Source organism: Oreochromis niloticus, linkage group LG15, assembly GCF_001858045.2.
Source record: "Oreochromis niloticus isolate F11D_XX linkage group LG15, O_niloticus_UMD_NMBU, whole genome shotgun sequence".
Lineage (NCBI taxonomy): Eukaryota > Metazoa > Chordata > Actinopteri > Cichliformes > Cichlidae > Oreochromis > Oreochromis niloticus.
This window is the reverse complement of record NC_031980.2, coordinates 23,118,649-23,138,406: the sequence shown is the minus strand read 5'-3', so window position 1 is coordinate 23,138,406 and position 19,758 is coordinate 23,118,649. Positions and strand designations below refer to the sequence as shown.

The 19,758-nt window shown below is 41.7% G+C and overlaps 2 protein-coding genes across 4 annotated transcripts in view; one reads left to right on the top strand and one right to left on the bottom strand.

The window, feature by feature from the left end:
* Positions 1–395: 395 nt before the first annotated feature.
* On the top strand, positions 396–11,570 carry ndufaf7 (NADH:ubiquinone oxidoreductase complex assembly factor 7). 2 transcript variants are annotated; one of them, XM_013272284.2, is made up of 11 exons: positions 396–478; positions 1,082–1,161; positions 1,455–1,615; positions 2,666–2,746; positions 3,994–4,104; positions 4,208–4,421; positions 5,350–5,408; positions 5,951–6,064; positions 8,397–8,540; positions 10,175–10,348; positions 10,838–11,570. In XM_013272284.2, the coding sequence occupies exons 1-11, from the start codon at positions 405–407 to the stop codon at positions 11,060–11,062; spliced, it is 1,437 nt and encodes a 478-aa protein (XP_013127738.1). In that variant the 5' UTR covers positions 396–404; the 3' UTR covers positions 11,063–11,570. The 2 variants fall into 2 exon arrangements, with proteins under 2 accessions (XP_013127738.1, XP_013127739.1); XM_013272285.2 differs by lacking the exon at positions 396–478 and adding an exon at positions 767–913.
* Positions 11,571–13,514: 1,944 nt separating this feature from the next.
* LOC100705149 (serine/threonine-protein kinase D3) overlaps positions 13,515–19,758 on the bottom strand; it is a 54,414-nt gene continuing 48,170 nt past the window's right edge. The window contains exons 12-19 of one of the 2 annotated variants that reach the window (XM_003446654.5): positions 17,434–17,486; positions 17,246–17,318; positions 17,036–17,142; positions 16,601–16,762; positions 16,378–16,476; positions 15,790–16,057; positions 15,614–15,699; positions 13,515–14,962 (exon numbers count right to left, since the gene is read on the bottom strand). In XM_003446654.5, coding sequence (XP_003446702.1) covers positions 14,789–14,962; positions 15,614–15,699; positions 15,790–16,057; positions 16,378–16,476; positions 16,601–16,762; positions 17,036–17,142; positions 17,246–17,318; positions 17,434–17,486 — 1,022 coding nt within the window. In that variant the 3' untranslated portion in view covers positions 13,515–14,788. The remainder of the gene's footprint in view (positions 14,963–15,613; positions 15,700–15,789; positions 16,058–16,377; positions 16,477–16,600; positions 16,763–17,035; positions 17,143–17,245; positions 17,319–17,433; positions 17,487–19,758) is intronic. The other variant, XM_005452412.4, reaches the window with a different exon arrangement.

Sequence of the window (19,758 nt, the reverse complement as noted above, 5' to 3'; positions counted from 1 at the left end):
TTAAAATGTGACAATTCTCAGGCAAGTTCTGGTCTCCCAGAGAAGCATCCCTTCTAAATGAGTTTACGGACCTTTATTTGCAATGAACCTCAAATATAAGATATAAGACAGCATCGGTTTTTATTTTTATATTTTTGACTGAGGTGTGATGTCGATACTTGGCACAAATTAACAGAAGATTTTTGGCGATTGAGAAGATTGATTCGTTACATAAAAACAAATAAATCTAAATGAGATTAAAAAAAAAAAAAAATTAAATCAAATATAAAAAACGAGTTTACATTTTTTATCCCCTACGTAACCGTCTGTTCTCCAATCACAGCGTTTGTTGTCTGTCTGAAGCGCCAATGTGCTGTTATGAAACACGATGTCAAAGGAAATGGAGGAAGATCTTTCAAAATAAAATGTCAATGACTATTAATGGGAAAGCTACTTTCCACAATGGTTACACAAAATGTAACTGGACACTGAAGGACAGGTTTGTGCTTAATGTGCTCTGGAATAAATAGAGACAAATTCACAGAGACTGAAGATTAAGAAATAAGAAAAATGTATCGTTGTGGTTTTCAAGTCGTGCACAATGTATCAATGTTATAGGCATGAAACATAATTCAGATGCATTAGAAAAATGTTGGCCTATTTATACTATTACTTTATAATTTTTTTATTGCTGCTTTGGGTTTTCGTACAATAATTTATATTTATTGTATATCTTATCAGTCTCGTTGAGAGTCACATTCTTTAAGTTTTATTTTGAAGCTTAACCGGATGGTATCTCTATTACTGCGACGAGCTTAGCGTTAGCATGTGTAGCTTTAACCTTTTTGCACGGGGACGGTGCAGCTTTTGACCTGCTGTAACTTACACACGGATATCAATAAACGCATTCAGACGTTTTTATCATGTGTACCAGGTGATGAAACGTCACCTCTGACGTCAGGTTTCGGTTGTTTTTGTATCATTAATGGCCTCGTAGTTGAAGCTAACCGGCTAGCCGCTGTGCTGTCAGAGAGCATAGTCCCTCCATGTGGTTAAAGTAAAATCCAGTAATGAGGCGGTTCTGTTCTTTCCTGTGAAGCAGAATGAGGGCTCTTCTCTGTGTTAAAGCACAGCCGCTGCTCAGCAGAGGTTTTATCCACCCTGTCAGGCCGTCAACAGCAGGTGAGAGGTCAATTTAGGTAATAAATTCAATTAATAGTTTATTAGTGTAGATAAACATGGGGGACGGTATGAGATGGTATGAGAGGCAGGTGATCCGCCGTGGCGACCCCTGAAGGGGATGTAAAGTATCTTTTATGAAGTAAAAAATGTAATTAAATGAAACAGTAAAATAAAGTAGAATAAAAATGGCTTACTGAATGTGATTTTATGTTTTGGAGTCAAATACTCGCCCCCCCGAAAAAAAAAAGAAGAAGTTTTTTTTAATGCATTAATTGAATGTTTCTGTGTGACAGTGCGATGGCAAGCAGCCCCTTCCAAACTCTTCTGCAGCTCTCCACCTGATGGAAACAACACACCACCTTCCATGCTGCGCCACCTGACCTCCAAAATAAAAGCCACGGGGCCAATCCCTGTGGCAGAGTACATGAGGGAGGTGCTCACCAACCCTGTGAAGGTACATAATGATTAACTCCACCTTAAGCGTGTGCCAGAGTTCTGATTGGGTGCCTATATAAACAGAAGGTTTGCCCAGCAGGTGGGTGTGGCTTCTGAGCCTGAGATGACTATATTATGGATATCCTATTCCCATATTATGAAGATCCAGGAGTAGAAAAAGCTGTATGAAACTGGGTGTTCAGAGCTTCTGGTTCATAGTGATTACTTACACATACACTGACCTCATAATTTAAAACTTTGGTGATGTTTAACATGAACGTCCAATATTAGAACAGAATAAGGAAAAGCAGAGCGGGTCTTCTGTAATTAATTCAATCCAAGATTACCAAATACATCTTAGTGATCAAAGAGCTGTCCTACATCTGGAATGTGTCAAATTATGAACACCCAGACCTCACAGTGACTCCTGTGTTCTGATCTCTTTGGGCCTTTGTGGTAACCACCAATCTGATGATAGTGTTAGCACATAAAAGCAGCAGCTGATTGTGTTAGAGTGGTGTCTTACACATGATGCTGACTCTGATATTCACACAGGGCAGGGGAAGCTGCCAGGTCAGGTCAGGTCAGGTTAGGGGTTGTTTATATTCCATTGAAGGGGTTTAAGGCATCACTAATGATGCCAAGAGCCACTGTGAATGAGGGGAAGACACTCATATGTTTCTATTTTCTAGACTGTATCGATTGAACATCCACTGCTTTAACAGCAAGTATATGAGAGAAAATACAGGAAAACAGGAGAGGTCCAAAGACTACAAGGACGTCATCTTTAATCTGTGCTTTTATTTTGATATTTCCTCTCTAATGGAAAAAAACTCTTGTGTGCAAAATAAGACATTAACAGTCATTTTAACATTTTCTCACATTTTATAGCCAAACAACTGATTATATTTCAGATTATACTTGGAAGTAAATGCCAGCTTTTCTTTTTTATTGTCATTATTATTTGAGAGAAATAATAAAAAAAGAAGTCATTGTTTTTACATTCTGGGTTTTCTGTTTTTCTGTTTTTAGTGAGTATCCTTTCCTTTTTTGTTTTTCCCCCTCTCAGGGTTATTATGTGAGAAACAACATGCTGGGACCTGAAGGAGATTTCATCACTTCACCAGAAATCAGCCAGATCTTTGGAGAGGTGAGGCTGGAAAAACACCTCAAACTTTCAGTTTCATTTTACATGATGTTTCCACTCAGCCGGCCTCTTGTATACACTGTTCACATCAGGTAAACGTGTCTTTGATCGGCCTTCATCGGTCATTTTACTGTTAGCGGTAGACACATACTTCATCAATAATAAATATGTTCCAAAATATTTTGAAAATTATTATTAATTTGTTTTTAGTATTTGTGTGTGCTGGTCCTGTGTCATAGATATCATGATATGACGCTTTTATATCATGTAAAAATTTATAGCGGTATTTGCAAGTATGGTATGAAATGGCACAGCCCTGTTCTCACGGCACAGCCCTGTTCTCATGGCACGTGGGATCAGCTTCTAGGTCAAATGCTGATTGATGACGATAAATTCGTCCTTCATTGGTGCTCTGACCGTCTCAGAGCTGGTCACAGTTTGTGGGCTTCAGCTTGTCCTCTTGCTTTTTGAGGAATGAACAAAACTAAAAACGTGCTCAAAAACCGAGTTCTTCCAGTGATCCAGGAGTCACACGGAAAAAGTGATGACTCAGAGACTCAAAGAGTTTGAAATTAAGATTGTGGCTTTAAACACCTATGGTCGGTCAATGCATTTTCTTACCACAGAGGCAGAATGTAAATACAGCCTTTTACTATGAATGCATATGATGACTATGAATGTATAATAAAATATATACATACTTTTTTTTAAAAAATACCTACCGAAAAGATAAATGACAGGCAGTGTGGTTTTAAAGAAGTTTTTTTGTGAGTTTTCCTTTGTTTAAACCCTGGAATATAATGAGTATGATGTGAATATGATATGATCAGGACAAGAAGACAGATGAGTAAGATTTTGTTTTTTTTCATGCTGCTTGAAATCAGTGTTCATGTGCAGTACAAAAAGATCACAAAAAAGTTCCTTTTGTATAAAGTTCAGCTGTTTAATGTCACGGATCTCACAGACCTGGTGATCCAGGTATGAAGGTCTCTGCACCGTGTTGTGTCTGTATCGTGCTGTTGCACTGTTTTTTTGCCATTTTCACACACTTGCACTTTATGCAGTCCTGTCTTTACTGTTATATGTAGCACCATGGTCTTGGAGGAATGCTGTCTCGTTTCACTGTGTACTGTACCGCTACATATGGCGGAAATGACTTGACTTTCCTTGAAAGCAGCACGTTTAGATTCAGTAAGATAAGAAAATTTTGTACTTCTCTTGCTGGTTCAAACATGTTTGGCCTCCTCCAGCTGATCGGAGTGTGGATCATCAGTGAGTGGATGGGGGCTGGTCAACCCAAACAGCTGCAGCTGGTTGAGCTCGGACCCGGAAAAGGATCGCTGGCGAGCGACGTCCTCAGAGTACGTCAGCCAGGCTTAATGCTTTTCTAAAAAAAGAGTAAAAAGATTTCACCCCAAAGTGGAAACATCTGTGTCATCAAGTTGCAATTTTTCCTCTCTTCAGGTTTTCAGTCAGTTGCAGTCGGTGCTGGGCGGGGCCTCTGTGTCGCTGCACCTGGTCGAGGTGAGTCCGGCTCTGAGTCTGCTTCAGGCTCAGAATCTGACGGGAAACCGCAGCCAGGAGGCCGACGCAGAAGATGATCCGGTTTACCGCCGCGGAGAAACTGATGCAGGGCTGCCGGTGTCGTGGTACCACCGGTTAGACGATGTCCCGGCAGGTACACTGGAGCAGAAAGCAGGCTGTGGTCATATTGGTTTATATGGAACATCTCCATGCCACAGAATTAGAGAACCTGGAGGTGTTAGCAGGGTTTTTCCTGGTTAAAGTGAGCACATAAACACCGTTAGTCCATCTATAGTTTAGGAGTTTGTGTTAAAATGAAAATACCTGAAACTGGTAACCAAAGTAATTTTTTCTTCTATGAGTGTTTTGGCCATTGACATTTTATGTTTTGAAGCCAGATTTGACAAGTGAGGTACACTGCACACTCATCAAATCATACCCTACTTTAACATCCACTCTAAATTTGACTGTTAATCACATATTAAACCTCTTGTTTTATTCAGTAAGACTTTACTAACACCGAGTCCATAGGCTCATTAGGAAAGCCTCTACTTGTACATCAAATGAAAAGTTGGGTCATTACCTCAGAAATATCTTTACAATAAGAAACCATTCTGCTACCGGAGGAGGAAAAATTGCAGGTTTGAGGAAGTGTTCCCTGTTTTTTTTATATACAGTTATATACAGTTTGTGGTTTTGACAGTGAGTATTTTCAGTCCTGAATTGATCTGAGGACATCAGGCTTTATCAGGCTTCAGGCTGATATATATTCTTTTACTGTTACTGTTTACCATTTGAGTTCTTTATGTGTTAGCTTTTAATCTCTATTAAAATATAGTTTTTCACTTTTCGCTGCGTGTCAGCCTGTTACAGCAGCTCCGCTCATTCTGAGCTTCGTTCTTACCTCCTATTTACTTTCTTGTAATTTTTAAAGTTTTAGCAGTTAGATTCTGCAATCATGGACTACCGTTTTGTGCTAGTCTTGGTTGTCTTTCTCTGTTTTTATTTAACAAATTTCCCACGTGTGGGACTAATAAAGGTTATCTTATCTTATTTTCATTGAGTTTTTCCTCTTCTTCCAGGATTTAGTGTCTTTGTCGCTCATGAGTTCTTTGACGCCCTGCCAATTCACAAATTCCAGGTGAGATTTAAAACCACAGTGTGTGCAATATTTATGTAGCAATAAAGCTTTTTCTTTACTGTCGTATTAGTCCCTGAAGTCCTCTCTGTATACTGTGGTCTTGCATTGCATTTGACTACACTGTCATGATTGGTCCTACCACCAGATGGCACCAAATCAAAACACAAGAAGTCCTTAAAAATGCCAAGTATTTAACGGCTGTGTTTGGTGAAGGATAGGCTGTTTATATGATAGGTTATTTGTGTAATTTAGCAGCGACAGTTCTTTGATTAATTTTTCCGTATCTGATTTTTAGCAAAGTGAAAATTAGTGAATCTTTGTGTTAACAAGAAAAACATGTAGTGAAGTCATTATGCTATATATTAAGTTTAAATGAAACCATATGAAAAACAGAGTTTTCATGTCTTGTGCGAAGGTTTCTGAGTGGCTGTTCCTCTGATGTTTGCTGTTTACACCTGCAGCGCCCTCATAATAAGAACGCCTTTCAGCTGTTTTGTCCACAGAGGCCCATCTAAACATGTTCATTTCTCTGTTTGGGGCAGAGGACGGAGAAAGGCTGGAGGGAGGTGTTGGTGGACATCGACCCAGAGAAGCCGGACACGTTGAGGTTTGTCGTGGCGCCGGCTCCGACCCTGGCCTCGACGTCGCTCGTGCAGGTCAGTAAATGTAGAGCTTCTGTGTCCAGGAAAGCAAAGCGCACATTTATTAACATCTGCTTTTTACAGTTTCCAAATAAAATCTACACTCCTTTATGGTTACCACATCACAGTTTATTAAGGCCTCTCTGGTTCTTGAAACCAGATAAAGTGGCTCATTGTTTGAATTTTAAAGGCTCAGATGACCTCAAAGAGAAATGAATCCGCCTTTTATTAAGACCCGCTTCTGCCTCTGCTGCCGAGGAAGACGATGACAGTAATAATGATGATGATGTCAGACCTTTGGCAGGATGTTCAAAGTGTCTGAGCTGAGCTGGAGAGGCCAAATCAAGCAAGCTGTGGATGTATAGATGGCATAAATGTGGGCAATAAAAAACCAGATGAGGGCTGTAAAACAAACCTCAGAGAGTCTGTGTGAAGAGTCAATTTCCACAGCGTTTAAAAGACTGAAGGACATCAGTCTTTAAAGTGGGTGAAAAAAAACTGCTTTTGTAAGTTCAGATAAACCTCCAAGGATATAAAAGTCTGGATGTTTGGATTAAAGGAGAATTGTTTCTCCTCTGCACTGTGGAAAATATAAACACTTGAGTAGATGTAGTTTTGGAACAGTTTGAAGTCATGTGCTGGCTGTTGAGGTGAGGAGATTTCTGCCCAGTGGTTTGAATGTCGAAGTGAAGAAATTTCAGAAAGTGGAGGTAAACTGCTGGAGTAATTGTGACTCTCTTAAGGGATTAGTTACTGCTGGAAATGTTCTACAGGACTAGAACTACCCTACTGAAGGTTCCATTGGTGCTTTTGATGGATGCAGCTATCCCGGGTAGGAAGATGTCGAGGACCTTTAGTTGTAAGGCTCTTTTCTTCACTGTGTAAACCAGGTGTAGGGAACTCCAGGCCTCAAGGACCAGTGTCCTGCAGGTTTTAGATATCATACTGGGTCAATACACCTGAATCAAATGATTAGATCATTACCAGGCCTCTGGAGAACTTCAAGACATGTTGAGGAGGTAATTTAGCCATTTGAATCAGCTAGGACACATCTAAAACCTGCAGGACACCGGCCGTTGAGGCCTGGAGTTCCCCCACCCGTGGTGTAAACGGTGGGAAAGGTCCTGGTAGTCGTGATGCTCCACATGGAGGTTGCATAAAATGTGACATATGAAGATCACTAATCTTTGTGCCAGGACCTGACTTTGCCAACTTTGGCAGGAACATCCGAGAAACACTAACGTTGCTTCGATGAGTTTACAGTGACCAGACATTTTGTTTGTCCGGGTCAGGAGGTGTAGCGGGTGTGTCGGTGTTTATTTCCTCATTATGGGGCGCTCACCCATGCCTGAATGCCAGTGGGTTTGATTGGAACCTGGGAACCATGTCTTGGTTTACCTTCACTATAGGTGCACATCACTGCGGGTGGCAAGGGGGCTTGGTTAACGCAGCATTCATGGTGTCATAACTATGATTATGAATAAAACTGATGAAGCTCATCTCTCACCTGTCGCAGATACAGCCCCCTTAAGATGGTTTGAGGGATCTGCAAGGCAACAGAAAGGAAGAAAAAACCCCATTTTTTTTCTATTTCTGGCTCATTAACTATCTATAAAAGATGGGCGTGGCCATCGTAATTTCACTGATTTTTGAAACTCTGTTTCAGCCAATATTATTTCTGCGTCTGTATTGAAGATTCACCTTTTAAATGATCCTTTTCCCACATTAAATGGTGGATAACTGTACCTGAGGGTTGTTTATGAGGTATCATGGGAAATGTAGGAAGACAAAATGAGAGATTAAGTTTAGCTTTTTTATAAACAGGAATCAAACTGCTGAATTGAACTCTCTTCACTTGTTCCGATCAGGTTTATCACACTGCATTTGTTTATGGACTATTTGAAAAAGGGAAAATGTTCAGAGTTCAACAAGACGTCTGCACGTGTCATTTGTTCAATTTTGTATTATTGTAGGGTCTACCTTACAATATAAAGCGCCTTGAGGTGACTGTTGTTGTGATTTGGCGCTACATAAATAAAATTGAATTGAATTGATTTGAATTTTGTTCCAGTCAAAGAAAAATTAACACTAAATAAAGCAGAAAAGAAAACATCACATTTGAGAAGCTCAAAGCTCGAACTTGAGGAAATTTCAGCTTTTGATCAATAAATAATTCCAAAAAAATGTCCAGTCCACCTTTAAAAGGTGGAAACCTGACCTGTGTGTGTTTACAGTCCAGCTGTGTTTTTGTCTCCAGCAGAGATGATAGAGAGTGAAGCCATGTATTATTAAGTTACTCTGTGTGTGTGTGTGTGTGTGTGTGTGTGTGTGTGTGTGTGTGTGTCAGGCAGACGAAACCCGGGATCATGTGGAGGTGTCTGCAGAGGGCGGGGTCCTTGTGCAGCAGCTGGCCCGGCGCATCATAGAGGACGGCGGTGCGGCGCTGATCATCGACTATGGCCACAATGGAACCAAGACGGACACATTCAGAGTACGATACACACATCAAGCTCGCCTGCTAAAGCTTCCTGTGTCACATATGTTCAAAGTCAGCCAGATAATAACATCCAAGTCTGCATATTGTAAAAAATCCTCAGTTACTGCGGTGGATTGTGCCACCGTGAAATGGAACTTTGGGGCACATGTGGGCATCGTACAGTGTGGCCTGTGTGGGGCATGTATGGCAGCCCTCACCTAGGGTGTGGGTGTACGGTGGGTACGCTGCGGGTCCCACTGTGGGCCCCACTGTGGGCCCCTCTCTGCTTAATGTGGGCAGCCCACAGTGCAGATGTGCCCGACATGTGCTGTCGGGCACATCCCACAGTGGGCTGGATGGGTCTGCCCACAGTGACCCCACCTGGGCCTCAAGGAGGGATTTTTGGGATGTCATTCACGCTAGTTATGGAATTACTCATCCTGCGAATACAACAGAATGGTGAGACTTAATTTTCTTTCATGTTTGGTAGTTTTTATCCAACTGTTCCTAACTACAAGAGGGACTGGCCATAGACTGTACACAAAAGATGGAGGTTACCATTTCTAGCTATTTAGCACGCTTTATCATAAACTGTACAGCTGACACAGATACCTGCTAATTAGTGCTAATTAACATACTAATATCATCCAAAAATTTCATGTTTCAACACTGCTTCCTCTCTCGAGGTTACCTGTCTGCCAGAGTGACCACGCCCCTAACTTTAAGCATTAATGGAGTATAAATGTGAATGAACTGGGAAAAAAATCTCCCCTATACAGTTTTTATGAAGGGTAAAGCTTTCCAGAGGCCGAAACAGTTTTTTTGTAGCAGGCTGTAGACATGTTGGACATTTTTGTGTATGGGAACTGACTTGTTTTTCGAGACAGCCTCAAGTGGACGTTAGAGGAACTGCAGTTTTTGTGCACTTGCATGTTTTAGCCTCAGAAGCTGCTGCTTGGCTGCAACCAGAGATTTTTGTTAATAAACTGAATGCTTTAATGTTTAAACTGAATTAGTAGGTATGAGTACGCAGTTAATCATTTTACACAACAGTAGTAAAAACAGGTTGACTTTTATGCAGTCTCTAATACTTCCATCAGTGTTTTCAGACCTCATGCACACATTTTGATAGGAGCGATTCAGAGTTTGATGTATTTTGAGTCTTTAATTGTCGTATTTATTGGTCACAAACAGTGCACTCCGTGTGTCCTCCAGCTGTCGTGCTTTGTAATTCTTTTGTCTTCGTGAGGACCAGTTTGAGGTTTACCTTCATGTGAGCATGTTTTGTTCAGCTCTAGTGGAAGGAAGCAGCTGTAGGAAGCAGAAAGGCTCCTGTGCGTCAGGCAGGGGGAAACCAGGGTCAACCGGCCCGTCGCTCCTCTTCCTCAATTCTTCTTCTGAGGTTGCCAAGATTTCACAGCATTTTTTTTTTTACTTGGTTAGAATCTTTTTAGATGGTTAGAAATAGGTTTAGTTTTAAACCTTTTATACATGCTGTACTTCTTAAACATCCCCTCATGTAGTTTGAAGGAAAAACCAGTATAAGAAGCCCCTACTTAGCTCAAATTTGCTACTGCCACTGTAAATAAGGTTTGGCATTGAACCCATCATAGGTTTGCTCATCATTTTGCTCCTTTGCTGTTGGTCAGGGTTTTAAAGGTCACCAGCTCCATGATGTCCTCGCCTCCCCTGGCTCTGCCGACCTCACCGCCGACGTGGATTTCAACTATCTGCGGAGGATGGCGGGAGGAGGCGTGGCCTGTCTCGGCCCCGTCACTCAGAGGACGTTCCTGAAGAACATGGGTATCGACACCAGGATGCAGGTGAGTCTTCATCACTGACAGATGCGAATAAAAACAATCAGCATGATTTCTTTTAGTGTAATTTCCTCATTTTGTGGAAATCCAACACCAAAGAGTGTGAGTCACTGCTCCTTTTTCTTAGTTTCAGGTTAAAATTTGAATATACAGACCTTTTAGGGTGCATTCCCGCCAGGTTTATGCAAAAATTCATTCACAAGTTTAAAAATATTACAACTTATGCAGAAAATTCTGCAGAAAAATGCTGTGCGGTGAAAAACTTTCAGCAGAGATATTGTCACCATTTCTGGGCAGGTGGAGCTGTTAGTTCAGTGAAACTTTTACGTTGTGAACTAAAAAAACAAGCACAAAGAAAAGTAAAACATCGTATGATTGTAAGATGATCCAAAAACATTTCAGTGTTTCTGAGTGACACGTTGTGGCCCACAGTTAGAAAAATATCAGACACACACAGTATGTCCCGAGGCTTTAACCCCCGGTTGTTCTCCGCAGGTTCTGCTGAGGAACTGCAGCGACCCGTCCACCAGGAAGCAGCTTATCAGCAGCTACAACATGCTGACCAACCCCGCCAAGATGGGCGAGCGCTTCCATTTCTTCAGCCTGCTGCACCCCAGTCGCCTTGCCAAACCCCAGAAACCAGAGGGGCTGAAGCTCGAGAAGAAGAAGAGCCCGGCACCGCTGCCTGTGGCCGGATTCACCGAGCTCAAGTTCGCCTGAAAGAGACGACTGTGAAAGTTTGGCTGCCGAGTCAGAAGTGAGTGTAAACAACTACGCTGTCCCAAACTTCTTGAACTGACTGCACCACAAAGCAAACAAAGAGATTTACAGAGCTGAAAACCAGCAGAACGGCTGCTTCATCACTTCCTTTAAGCCTGTGTGAAATTCAAAATGGGTGAGTCATTAATTAGATTCACTCCTGTAGAGTCATTATGAAGGAGGAAACTATCCAAAAAGGCCAAAACTGTTCTTTTGTAGCTGTAAACATGTTTGTTTCTGCTGTAAAGTTGAACTTTTTAATATGGAAGTCTATGGGGACTTATGGAGACAGCCTCAAGTGGACATTAGAGGAACTGCAGTTTTTGGCACTTTAACTTAGGGAGTGTCAGAGTCAACATTACAAGTTGTCTGTTGGTTTAAAAGATCATGTTCTGATGTGTTTTAAAACATATTTAAGGAAAACACATTGTGTAGTTTTATGACCTATAAATAAACATTTTTGAACATTCGTGGACTGTTCTTGTCTAACTGGTGATAAAGATTTGTCAGATTATGGACACCAGACACTAAATCACTGGATTAAACTGGGCAACACTTCGGGTCATAGGTCATCTCACGTAGGAAGATCTCGTTCCATCGGTCAGCCGGCTGCCATCCTGCACATCTTGAAGCAGTTAGCTGAGCTCACTGTTGTGCAGCAGCCATTCACAACGAGCCCATCTCTCCTCCGGTAGCAATTAAAAGATTCGGTTACATGTGGTGGCAGTGGCGGTGGGGTCGCTGCTGCCAAAACAAGCAGCGGCCCTCCAGACGAGCGGCGAGCAAGGCGATCGGGTTCAGGACTGGTAATTAAATGATCATTTCCAAACATCCTGCTGCAGATCGCTATCAGCTTTTCCTCTGATTCATGGGGTCCCTCGCTGAAGGGTCTGACTAGTACATTTGGAAGGGATTGCGTGATTTCATTAAACCTGTCTGGCGCGAAGACGTTTGAAGCGTTTGTCACCTTGAATCTGCCACCGGCATCCAAAATTATAGAAACACTTGTGCTTTTTAAATCCTTGAGATTGGAGCTAATTCACAATAGATACATCAGACTTTGTGTGTAGCTTAAAAATTGGCAAATTCAGGGTCAGCCCACCCCAAATTCAAATTCATGCTACATCCAACCAAAATATGTATGTACACTCTGCCCAATTTTAAGGGGAACTTAGTGCAGTGGTTATTTAGAATTATTAAAATAGTAATTGAAAATTGAAAAAAAAAAAAACAGCAGCAGTAATGTGTATTTCCAGAAATTGACCCGAAATTGATATGTTCCTCAAGAAATCCACAAACCTCACTGCGAGCAGTTTATAAAAGATCTACACTGAAGATTTACATCCTTCATTAATATTTTTTCCACAGAGCATATTTTTTAACTTAAAACAAGTTAAAAATAAATGAATAAAATAAAGATTTGTGTTAGTCTTCATTAATTTGGTCAGATTTATGGACACAGTCGCCCTAAAGAGGCTTTAGATGATGATTTAAGACACGCACACACGTCTGTGTCTATATTTATGCGTTATGCTGTTGTGAGCCTTTAAAATCTCAAAATGTGATAAAATCCCCCCCACATGAACTTCACGGGTTCTTTCCAGGTACTCGGGCTTCCTCCCACAGTCCAAAGACACGCAGTTAGTTGGGTTAGATCACCTGATGATTCTAAGTTGGTGTGAATGGCGGTCAGTCCCTCTGTGTGTTAGTCCTGTGACCTGTCCAGAATGTACCCCGCCTCTCACCCTGTGGTAGCTGGGATAGACTCCAGCCCTGAACTGGATGAACTAATAATTATTTTGCATATTTAAGTCTCTGGCTCTCTAATTATTGCTTATTTATAATTATGGTCAATTATTAAAGCCACACTACAATTTTTGAAAATAAAAACAAGCCCAAATCTGATTTTTTTTTTTTTTTTTAAACATTTTGCCCACATAATTTGTGTTTCCATTAGTTTCATCTATCTGTGCAGGGTCACAAGGTTTCAGCTGTCACAGGGTGAGACGTAGGACACCTGTCCAGGTCATCAGTTTATCACAGGACTAACCTACAGCCAGTTAGAGCAATCAATAAACCTAACACGCATGTCTTTGGACTGTGAGAGGAAGTCTGAGAGCGCGCACAGGCACAGGGAGAACATGCAAACTTGGATAGGCTGTCAAAGTGTGACAAGAGTGCAAGTAGTTGTTGAGAGCACACTGCTGGCGCCCAATGAAGGGTTTAAATCACTTCCTATGACTGATAAATGAAGGCAAAGTTTTTGTGTTGAAAATGCTCAAAGCAAATGCCTGAAAAACTCAAACTCTATGGAGTAAGTTGAGACCTGCGAAGACGTCCGCCTGTTTTTTCCACAGTGCTGGAGCCTCATCAGAAGACGACTGGCACAGGCACAACAATAACGAGTCACCCGCATTTTGCCGTTCATCTTTAATATTTTCATCCACATGACAAAACATTTCTTGCAAAAATATAAAACATGTGAAATAAATTCTCAGGCTGGAGTCAGATCGGGATTGACGAACACGTTAGAGTTCAGAAAGACAAAGGAGACAATAGCAGCTCGAGTCTTCTCAGCTCGTCCTCTTCCAGAGTTTCTGAAAATAACTCACGTTTGTTCCTCTGCAAAAGTTTCTGCCATAAAGCCACATTATTACAGGTCGGAGAAAGTGATGCATATACCCACTTAACTTTAATATAATGTCCGCATCAGTCACCAGCTAAAATAAATCTGTTAGCAAAAGAGTTTCTTTAAATAGAAAAACTAAACAACTCTACTAATAATTAATGGTACATAAAAAATGTTTCTTATTTGAGTCCAGGAAGTGTTCATTTAATAAACTTCATAGTTAAGAACCATCATTAGATGCAGGGCCAGCCTCAAGTGGCCATTAGAGGAACTGCAGGTCTTGGCACGTGGCATTGACATTCTTTTGATGCTTTAAAGACCAAATCTGTTCTCAAAAGTAGTCGGATAAAAGTAATTTAATCTGCATTGAATAAACCTTTTGTGGACTATTTGGCCAACATTCATTTTCTAATTTTAAGATTGTAACTGCAGCCTCAAGGGAGCGCTAACATGGCTTCAAACTTTTGCAGATGACCAAACTGAGACTTACTGACAGTGAAATTCTCATTAAAAAAAGTTTCCCAATAGTGCAAAGACATCCCAACATCAATAAAAACTACAGTCAGGAGAGAGCGCTTGTTTCTCGTGAGTTCCAGTTAGTCACAAAAGACGACATTAACATCTACACAGCTTTTTAGAGCTAAAATGTAACGACCACCTGCTAAAACTGTGCTATCTCAGCTGTAAAAGTGAGTTGAGTTGGTTTGGTTTTGGATTAGCCCTTCCACGGCTCCGCTGGCAGTGCTGACGTACGTTGAAGCCCAAAGTTGAATTCTGGGGAGAAAAAACACGATGCTTCCGTGTTTCGGCTCTTAGCGTCCGTTTGTTTATGGCTTTGTAGAAAAGAAAAAGAAACTGGAAAAAGATCAAATATTGGAAAATTTAAAATTCTCTGGACCTGAATTATCGCTGCAGTGAGCTGCCTGATCAGCGTGTCCTCGTGTGTCATCACACGCCGTCATGGGGGAAAGCCCGCGGCCTACACAGGGACGCTTCTGTCAACAGTTTCCCGGGTTTGAGGCTAACCCTCTTAAGAAAAGTCAACATGGCCGAGGCCTCTAGGGGTCCTCCTCCATGTCATCCAGGTTGGGCGACATGATGAAGTGTTTGGGGTAGTGCAAGCCTCTCTCGTCAGCGTATTCCTCCCAGCGGGCGTCGTCGCTTTCGTGAGTGATGTATCGCTCACCTCGTCGTGTCTCGAACTCCCTGAGGTCCAGCCAGGTCTGGTAGTCCTGGACGATAACGACAACATTAAACACTATTTTTTTTTATGCTCAGCTTTCACTCCATCTTAGACTGCTACAGGAACTTTGCATGATTCATTGCTCAAAATAATCCTTATTTATGTTAGACCGGACCAGTTCATCCTCTATTTGAAACAAGCCATTATACCTCCTCCCCCCATTAAGCTACCTTTCTTCTGATTGGTTGCCCCTCGGCTGTGTTACATGACCATAATAGGGAAATCTGCTAAGAAGCATGTCTGAGAAAATCTATAGTTGTATATTTGATATAGAGGTCAACTGTCCCTTTAAATCAGTGATTTATGGTATGATTTGATCATTCAAAAACAGAGTTAAAATAATAACTTTATGTCCTGCATCACAGACTGTACACAAAAGATGGACACAGCTTCCAAGTCTGAAACATGAATATGAAGCCAACATGAATCTGCATTCTTTCTAATGGCCAGCAGGGGGCGACTCCTGTGGTTACACAAAGAGTAGTGAATGAGAAACCAGCCTTCACCCCTCTTGCTCTGTGACCTCATTACATTTTTTCCTAAAGGGGGGAATAAATGTTTTACTTTCATTAAATCTTTATTTACTTTAATAAAGCTCCTGCGCTACTGCAGACTCTTCTAAAGAAAGCAGTTTGGTTACCTGCAGCCAGGGGTGGCTCAGCGACTTGTCCACGCTGTAGCGCTTCCTCATCTTCACCTGCAGCAGGTTATTAATCAGGTCTTTGGCTGTCGGAGAAGAATAGTCAAGCAGCGTTAAAATACACAAATTGTTACAAATGTGAACATGAATGAACCCAAGTCCAGATGCTCCCTTACCCTCTTCTGAGATCTCCTTCCAGGGGTTGGCTGGGTACATGAAGGCGGCATTCTGGATCTGGTCATTGATGTCCTCATCCTCATTGAAGGGAAACGTCCCGCTCAGACTGACGTAGACAATGACGCCGACCGACCACATGTCCAGAGATCGGTTGTAGCCTTTGCTGCGGAGCACCTCGGGCGCCAAGTAGGCCGGAGTGCCGACCACTGAGCGGCGGAACGACTTCTCCCCGATGATACGAGCGAAACCAAAGTCGCAGAGCTTCACCTGGTTGAGAGGGAGAAAAAATGCGGCATTAATCCACTGGCTCTCCTGTGAGTTCCTCGTCCTTCTAATTTATAATTAAACAGAAGGTAGCGGTGGCAGCGACTATCGTTCTGCTCTGGACCCTTGGTGAGATCGGTACTATGAAAACTTCTGGCTCTTGTGGTCTGCAGTGCACCGGTGTGGAGTACTGTCAGATCGAAAGACAAGGCTCCCTGGAAAGCAGCTGAATGACATCAAGGACCAGCGCAATAGCAACCAAGTCTGGCTGTTGTAACACCTGGGTGAGCTTCTTTAGTGTGGGAAAGTGCATTTGTACTAACCTGAGGAAATGGCTCTGCAGAGGCCAGCAGGACGTTCTCAGGCTTCAGATCGCAGTGGACGATGTTCTTGAAGTGAAGATGCCTCAGGGCTACCAGGATCTGCAGAGCCAACAGTCACAAACTGAATGACTCCTATCAGAGTCCTATCAGACATCCACATAAACCCTGCCTAAGCAAACAGACAAAAAAGTGTCTCCTTCCGCCTGAGCTTTCACATTCTCACCTGTGTAACCAGGAACTTGGTGAGGCGTTCGGGTAGCCGGCTCTTCTCGCTGGATAAAATCATCTCCAGCATGTCACCGTGAAGTTTCTCCATGACCACAAACACCTGCTCGGGCGTCTCAAACATGCACTCCAGGTTAACAATTCCTGGATGGTGGAGGTTCTGTCACACATAGGAGACAATCTGTGAAAACCAGATTCCAACTGGAGCAATCTAATGAAGTAATTAACAGTTTTGTAAAGATGTTATCCATTTTTTAAAACTATAAAAAGGATTCCTCAAACATGATGCTCGATTACATCTTCAGCCTCATTTTAAATATTGTTTGATCACTGCGTTCATCGTGGGAAGCCGAGATTGTGAGATTAAAATTTAATTGATCGTGCAGCCCTAACTTAATCTCACATTAAATTAATAAAGCTTGCCACGTCTCACCTGAAGTATGGCCACCTCGTTCCTCAGCTGGCTCTCCTGCTTAGTAGGAAACCGCATTTTGTCGATGATTTTGATCGCCACGTCTCTGCCGGTCTTTCTGTGTTTGCCTGCAGAAAATGAGAAAGGAGATCGATTTTCATTTGATTGTTTGTCCTTTTTAATTGCCTGTAATGCATATAAAATATGTCTCATTTTAACACGACCTCTCACCTCCATAAACGATCCCAAACTGTCCCGAGCCGAGGACCTCGTCAGCAAAGATCTGATACACTGAGCTGATATCCTGAACAAGACAGATTAGAGCACTTCAGACTGTGAGAACATCCTTAATTGTGTTTTAAGAAGGGACAAATCTGAAATAAAGAGAAAAAAAAATCTGTTTGTGTGTGATGGCTTACCACATTTTCTTGTATCTGGGAGTTGGACACTGATATGCTGATAGACAGTTCCTCTGAGGAGACACAAAATAAATATATATAAATGTGAAATCTGCAGGTATTTAAACCCCCTGACTTACAGCAAACAAGTGTTTTTTTCCCCCAACCTCCAAATCATTAAAATCTCATTTCCAACATTTCCTTGTTAATCAAAGACAGAGGTGACGGGTGATTTCCAGCTGGGATCAAACATGCAGATTTCTTTGTACACCACATGATGAAAAGAGCCCTGACGACATTGCCAGCTGCGACAACGATCTCCAAATCGTTTTCCAGATCTCACAAGAATAAAAGCCTCTGTTTCCTGTCTCCTCCTTTCATGTGATGGGAGCATTAATTCAGGCTGACACTGAAAAGCCGACGGCGCGTTCTGTGCAAAGAAAACTGATGAGCTGACATCGATTTCGGATCGCTGCCCGGGATTTGATCGGGTCACCCCTCTGCGATCAATACCTGCAGTCTGATGTAGATAGGCAGCCTGTTGATATTTAGGTCACCATGCAGAGCTGATGTAGGTTTATCGAGCAGTGGGAAGCACACAACCGCAAAGAGTGCCGAGGAATTTTGACACAGGGATGCAATTCTTTCACTAGAGGCCTGAGAGTTTGAGCATCCAAAACATTCCTAGGACTGCACTCCTGCGCACCTTGTGACATTTTTTCCAGTGACGTATCAGATCAAACATACAAAGTGCAAATGCTTTTTTCTGTTCCTCTACATCAGACATTGAACTAGTGCTAAGAAAAAAAAAAACACGTGATTTTGTCTTTAGATTTAGAGACTCACCCGAGAATAAACTAATAGCATGTTTTTATCAAATATATTAAAGTTATTGCACAAAAACAGATGATTCTCAGGGGGTCAGGTGACTGATTTTCCATGAAATGAGCCAAATGAAAGCGATCCAGAAGCAATTTGTTGGCAATCTGCATTTTCCAGGAAGATGGAGCGTCATGTCACAAGGCAAAAGTGAGAACATCAAATTAACATTTTGGATCCATGGCGTGGAAATTCCCAAGAGCTTAATCCGACCAAGAATCTATAATCAATATTAAAAAAAAACAAAAAACAGGTAGATAACCAAGAGCCCCTACACTGTGATCACCTTTGACTGCAGGGATGGATCAGTTATGAAAAAAGGGTTATTTCTGTAAATATTGACTCTTAAATTGACGAAATGATTCTTCCCGTCTAAATCTGTGCGATTACTGCTGTTCCCTAACAAAGACAAACCCAGACCACTGCAAGTTTATGTCGCATAATCATTCGTCAGGATAGAATAACATTTCATAACAATACAATAACAACAATAAAATGGTTGGACCACTGGAAAAAAAAAAATTTGGTTAACATCACATGAAGTCTTTTAATGCTTCAATAATCTCCACAGTACACCACAAAAAAAAAAAAGCACCACTGCCTGTGAATGCAGCACCAGTGTTTGCATGCCTGCTGATCACTTCCATTTATATAACTTTATTGACACTAATGCATCTGGATCAGAGCAGTGTAATTTCTTTCCTTTTTTTCTGTTTTTCGGGGTGGGGGGTGGATTTCCCTCGGTTATACATGACTATAAAGGTCCAGTAGGGGTCTGTGTGTCACTGAGGTAATAAAAAAAAAAAAAGTGGTGTTACATCACCGGTGCATTAACTTATTGATGCCATGATTTCAAAAACAAAACATCCATTTTCAGGAGGAAATTGAAGCTCCCCATTAATTACTCAACAAGTGGTAAACGCCACTGCTGACTGCGTCCCCTGAAGCGCCGCACTTTTATAACACACCAACTGTGCTCAATAACAGCTAATGCTCTTTTACTTTAATTCCATGAGGTGCACTTAGGTGCTCTAATTTAAAGGATGAAACTTAAGACTCTTATTTTCAGACAAAGAGACAGTTTAACCTGAGATGGATCGGAGCTGAGATGAAGCGGAAAATCCTCTGAAATCCCTTCAATCATGTTAAAATGCCAGCAGACGGCGTGTGTCTGCGTGTGCGTGTGTGTGTGTGTTGTGTAACGGTGGCCTCCTAAAACAATATTTGGAAGCTTTTCGCAGGCAAACAAACAAACGCACGTCCATTAAAACATAAAAAGTCTAATCTGATTTCAGAAGCGACTCCATTACTGTATCAAAGGGCAAAGATGGGCATTAATATAGTGTGCATGAACCTCACTGGGTGTGCCTCCATTATCAAACATCTGCCTTTTATTACATAAAGATAAAATTTAGAAAGATATTCCATCTTTCTAAAAATATACAGACTGAATATAAAATAGAAAGA

What these genes read in the sequence shown, in the direction of transcription:
- ndufaf7 (XM_013272284.2), top strand. Translation starts at nt 405, where the DNA reads ATGTCAATGACTATTAATGGGAAAGCTACTTTCCACAATGGTTACACA. An exon ending in TCAGCCAGATCTTTGGAGAG is followed by an intron (nt 2,747 to 3,993) that starts GTGAGGCTGGAA and finishes GGCCTCCTCCAG; the next exon opens with CTGATCGGAGTGTGGATCAT. An exon ending in TGGCGAGCGACGTCCTCAGA is followed by an intron (nt 4,105 to 4,207) that starts GTACGTCAGCCA and finishes TCCTCTCTTCAG; the next exon opens with GTTTTCAGTCAGTTGCAGTC.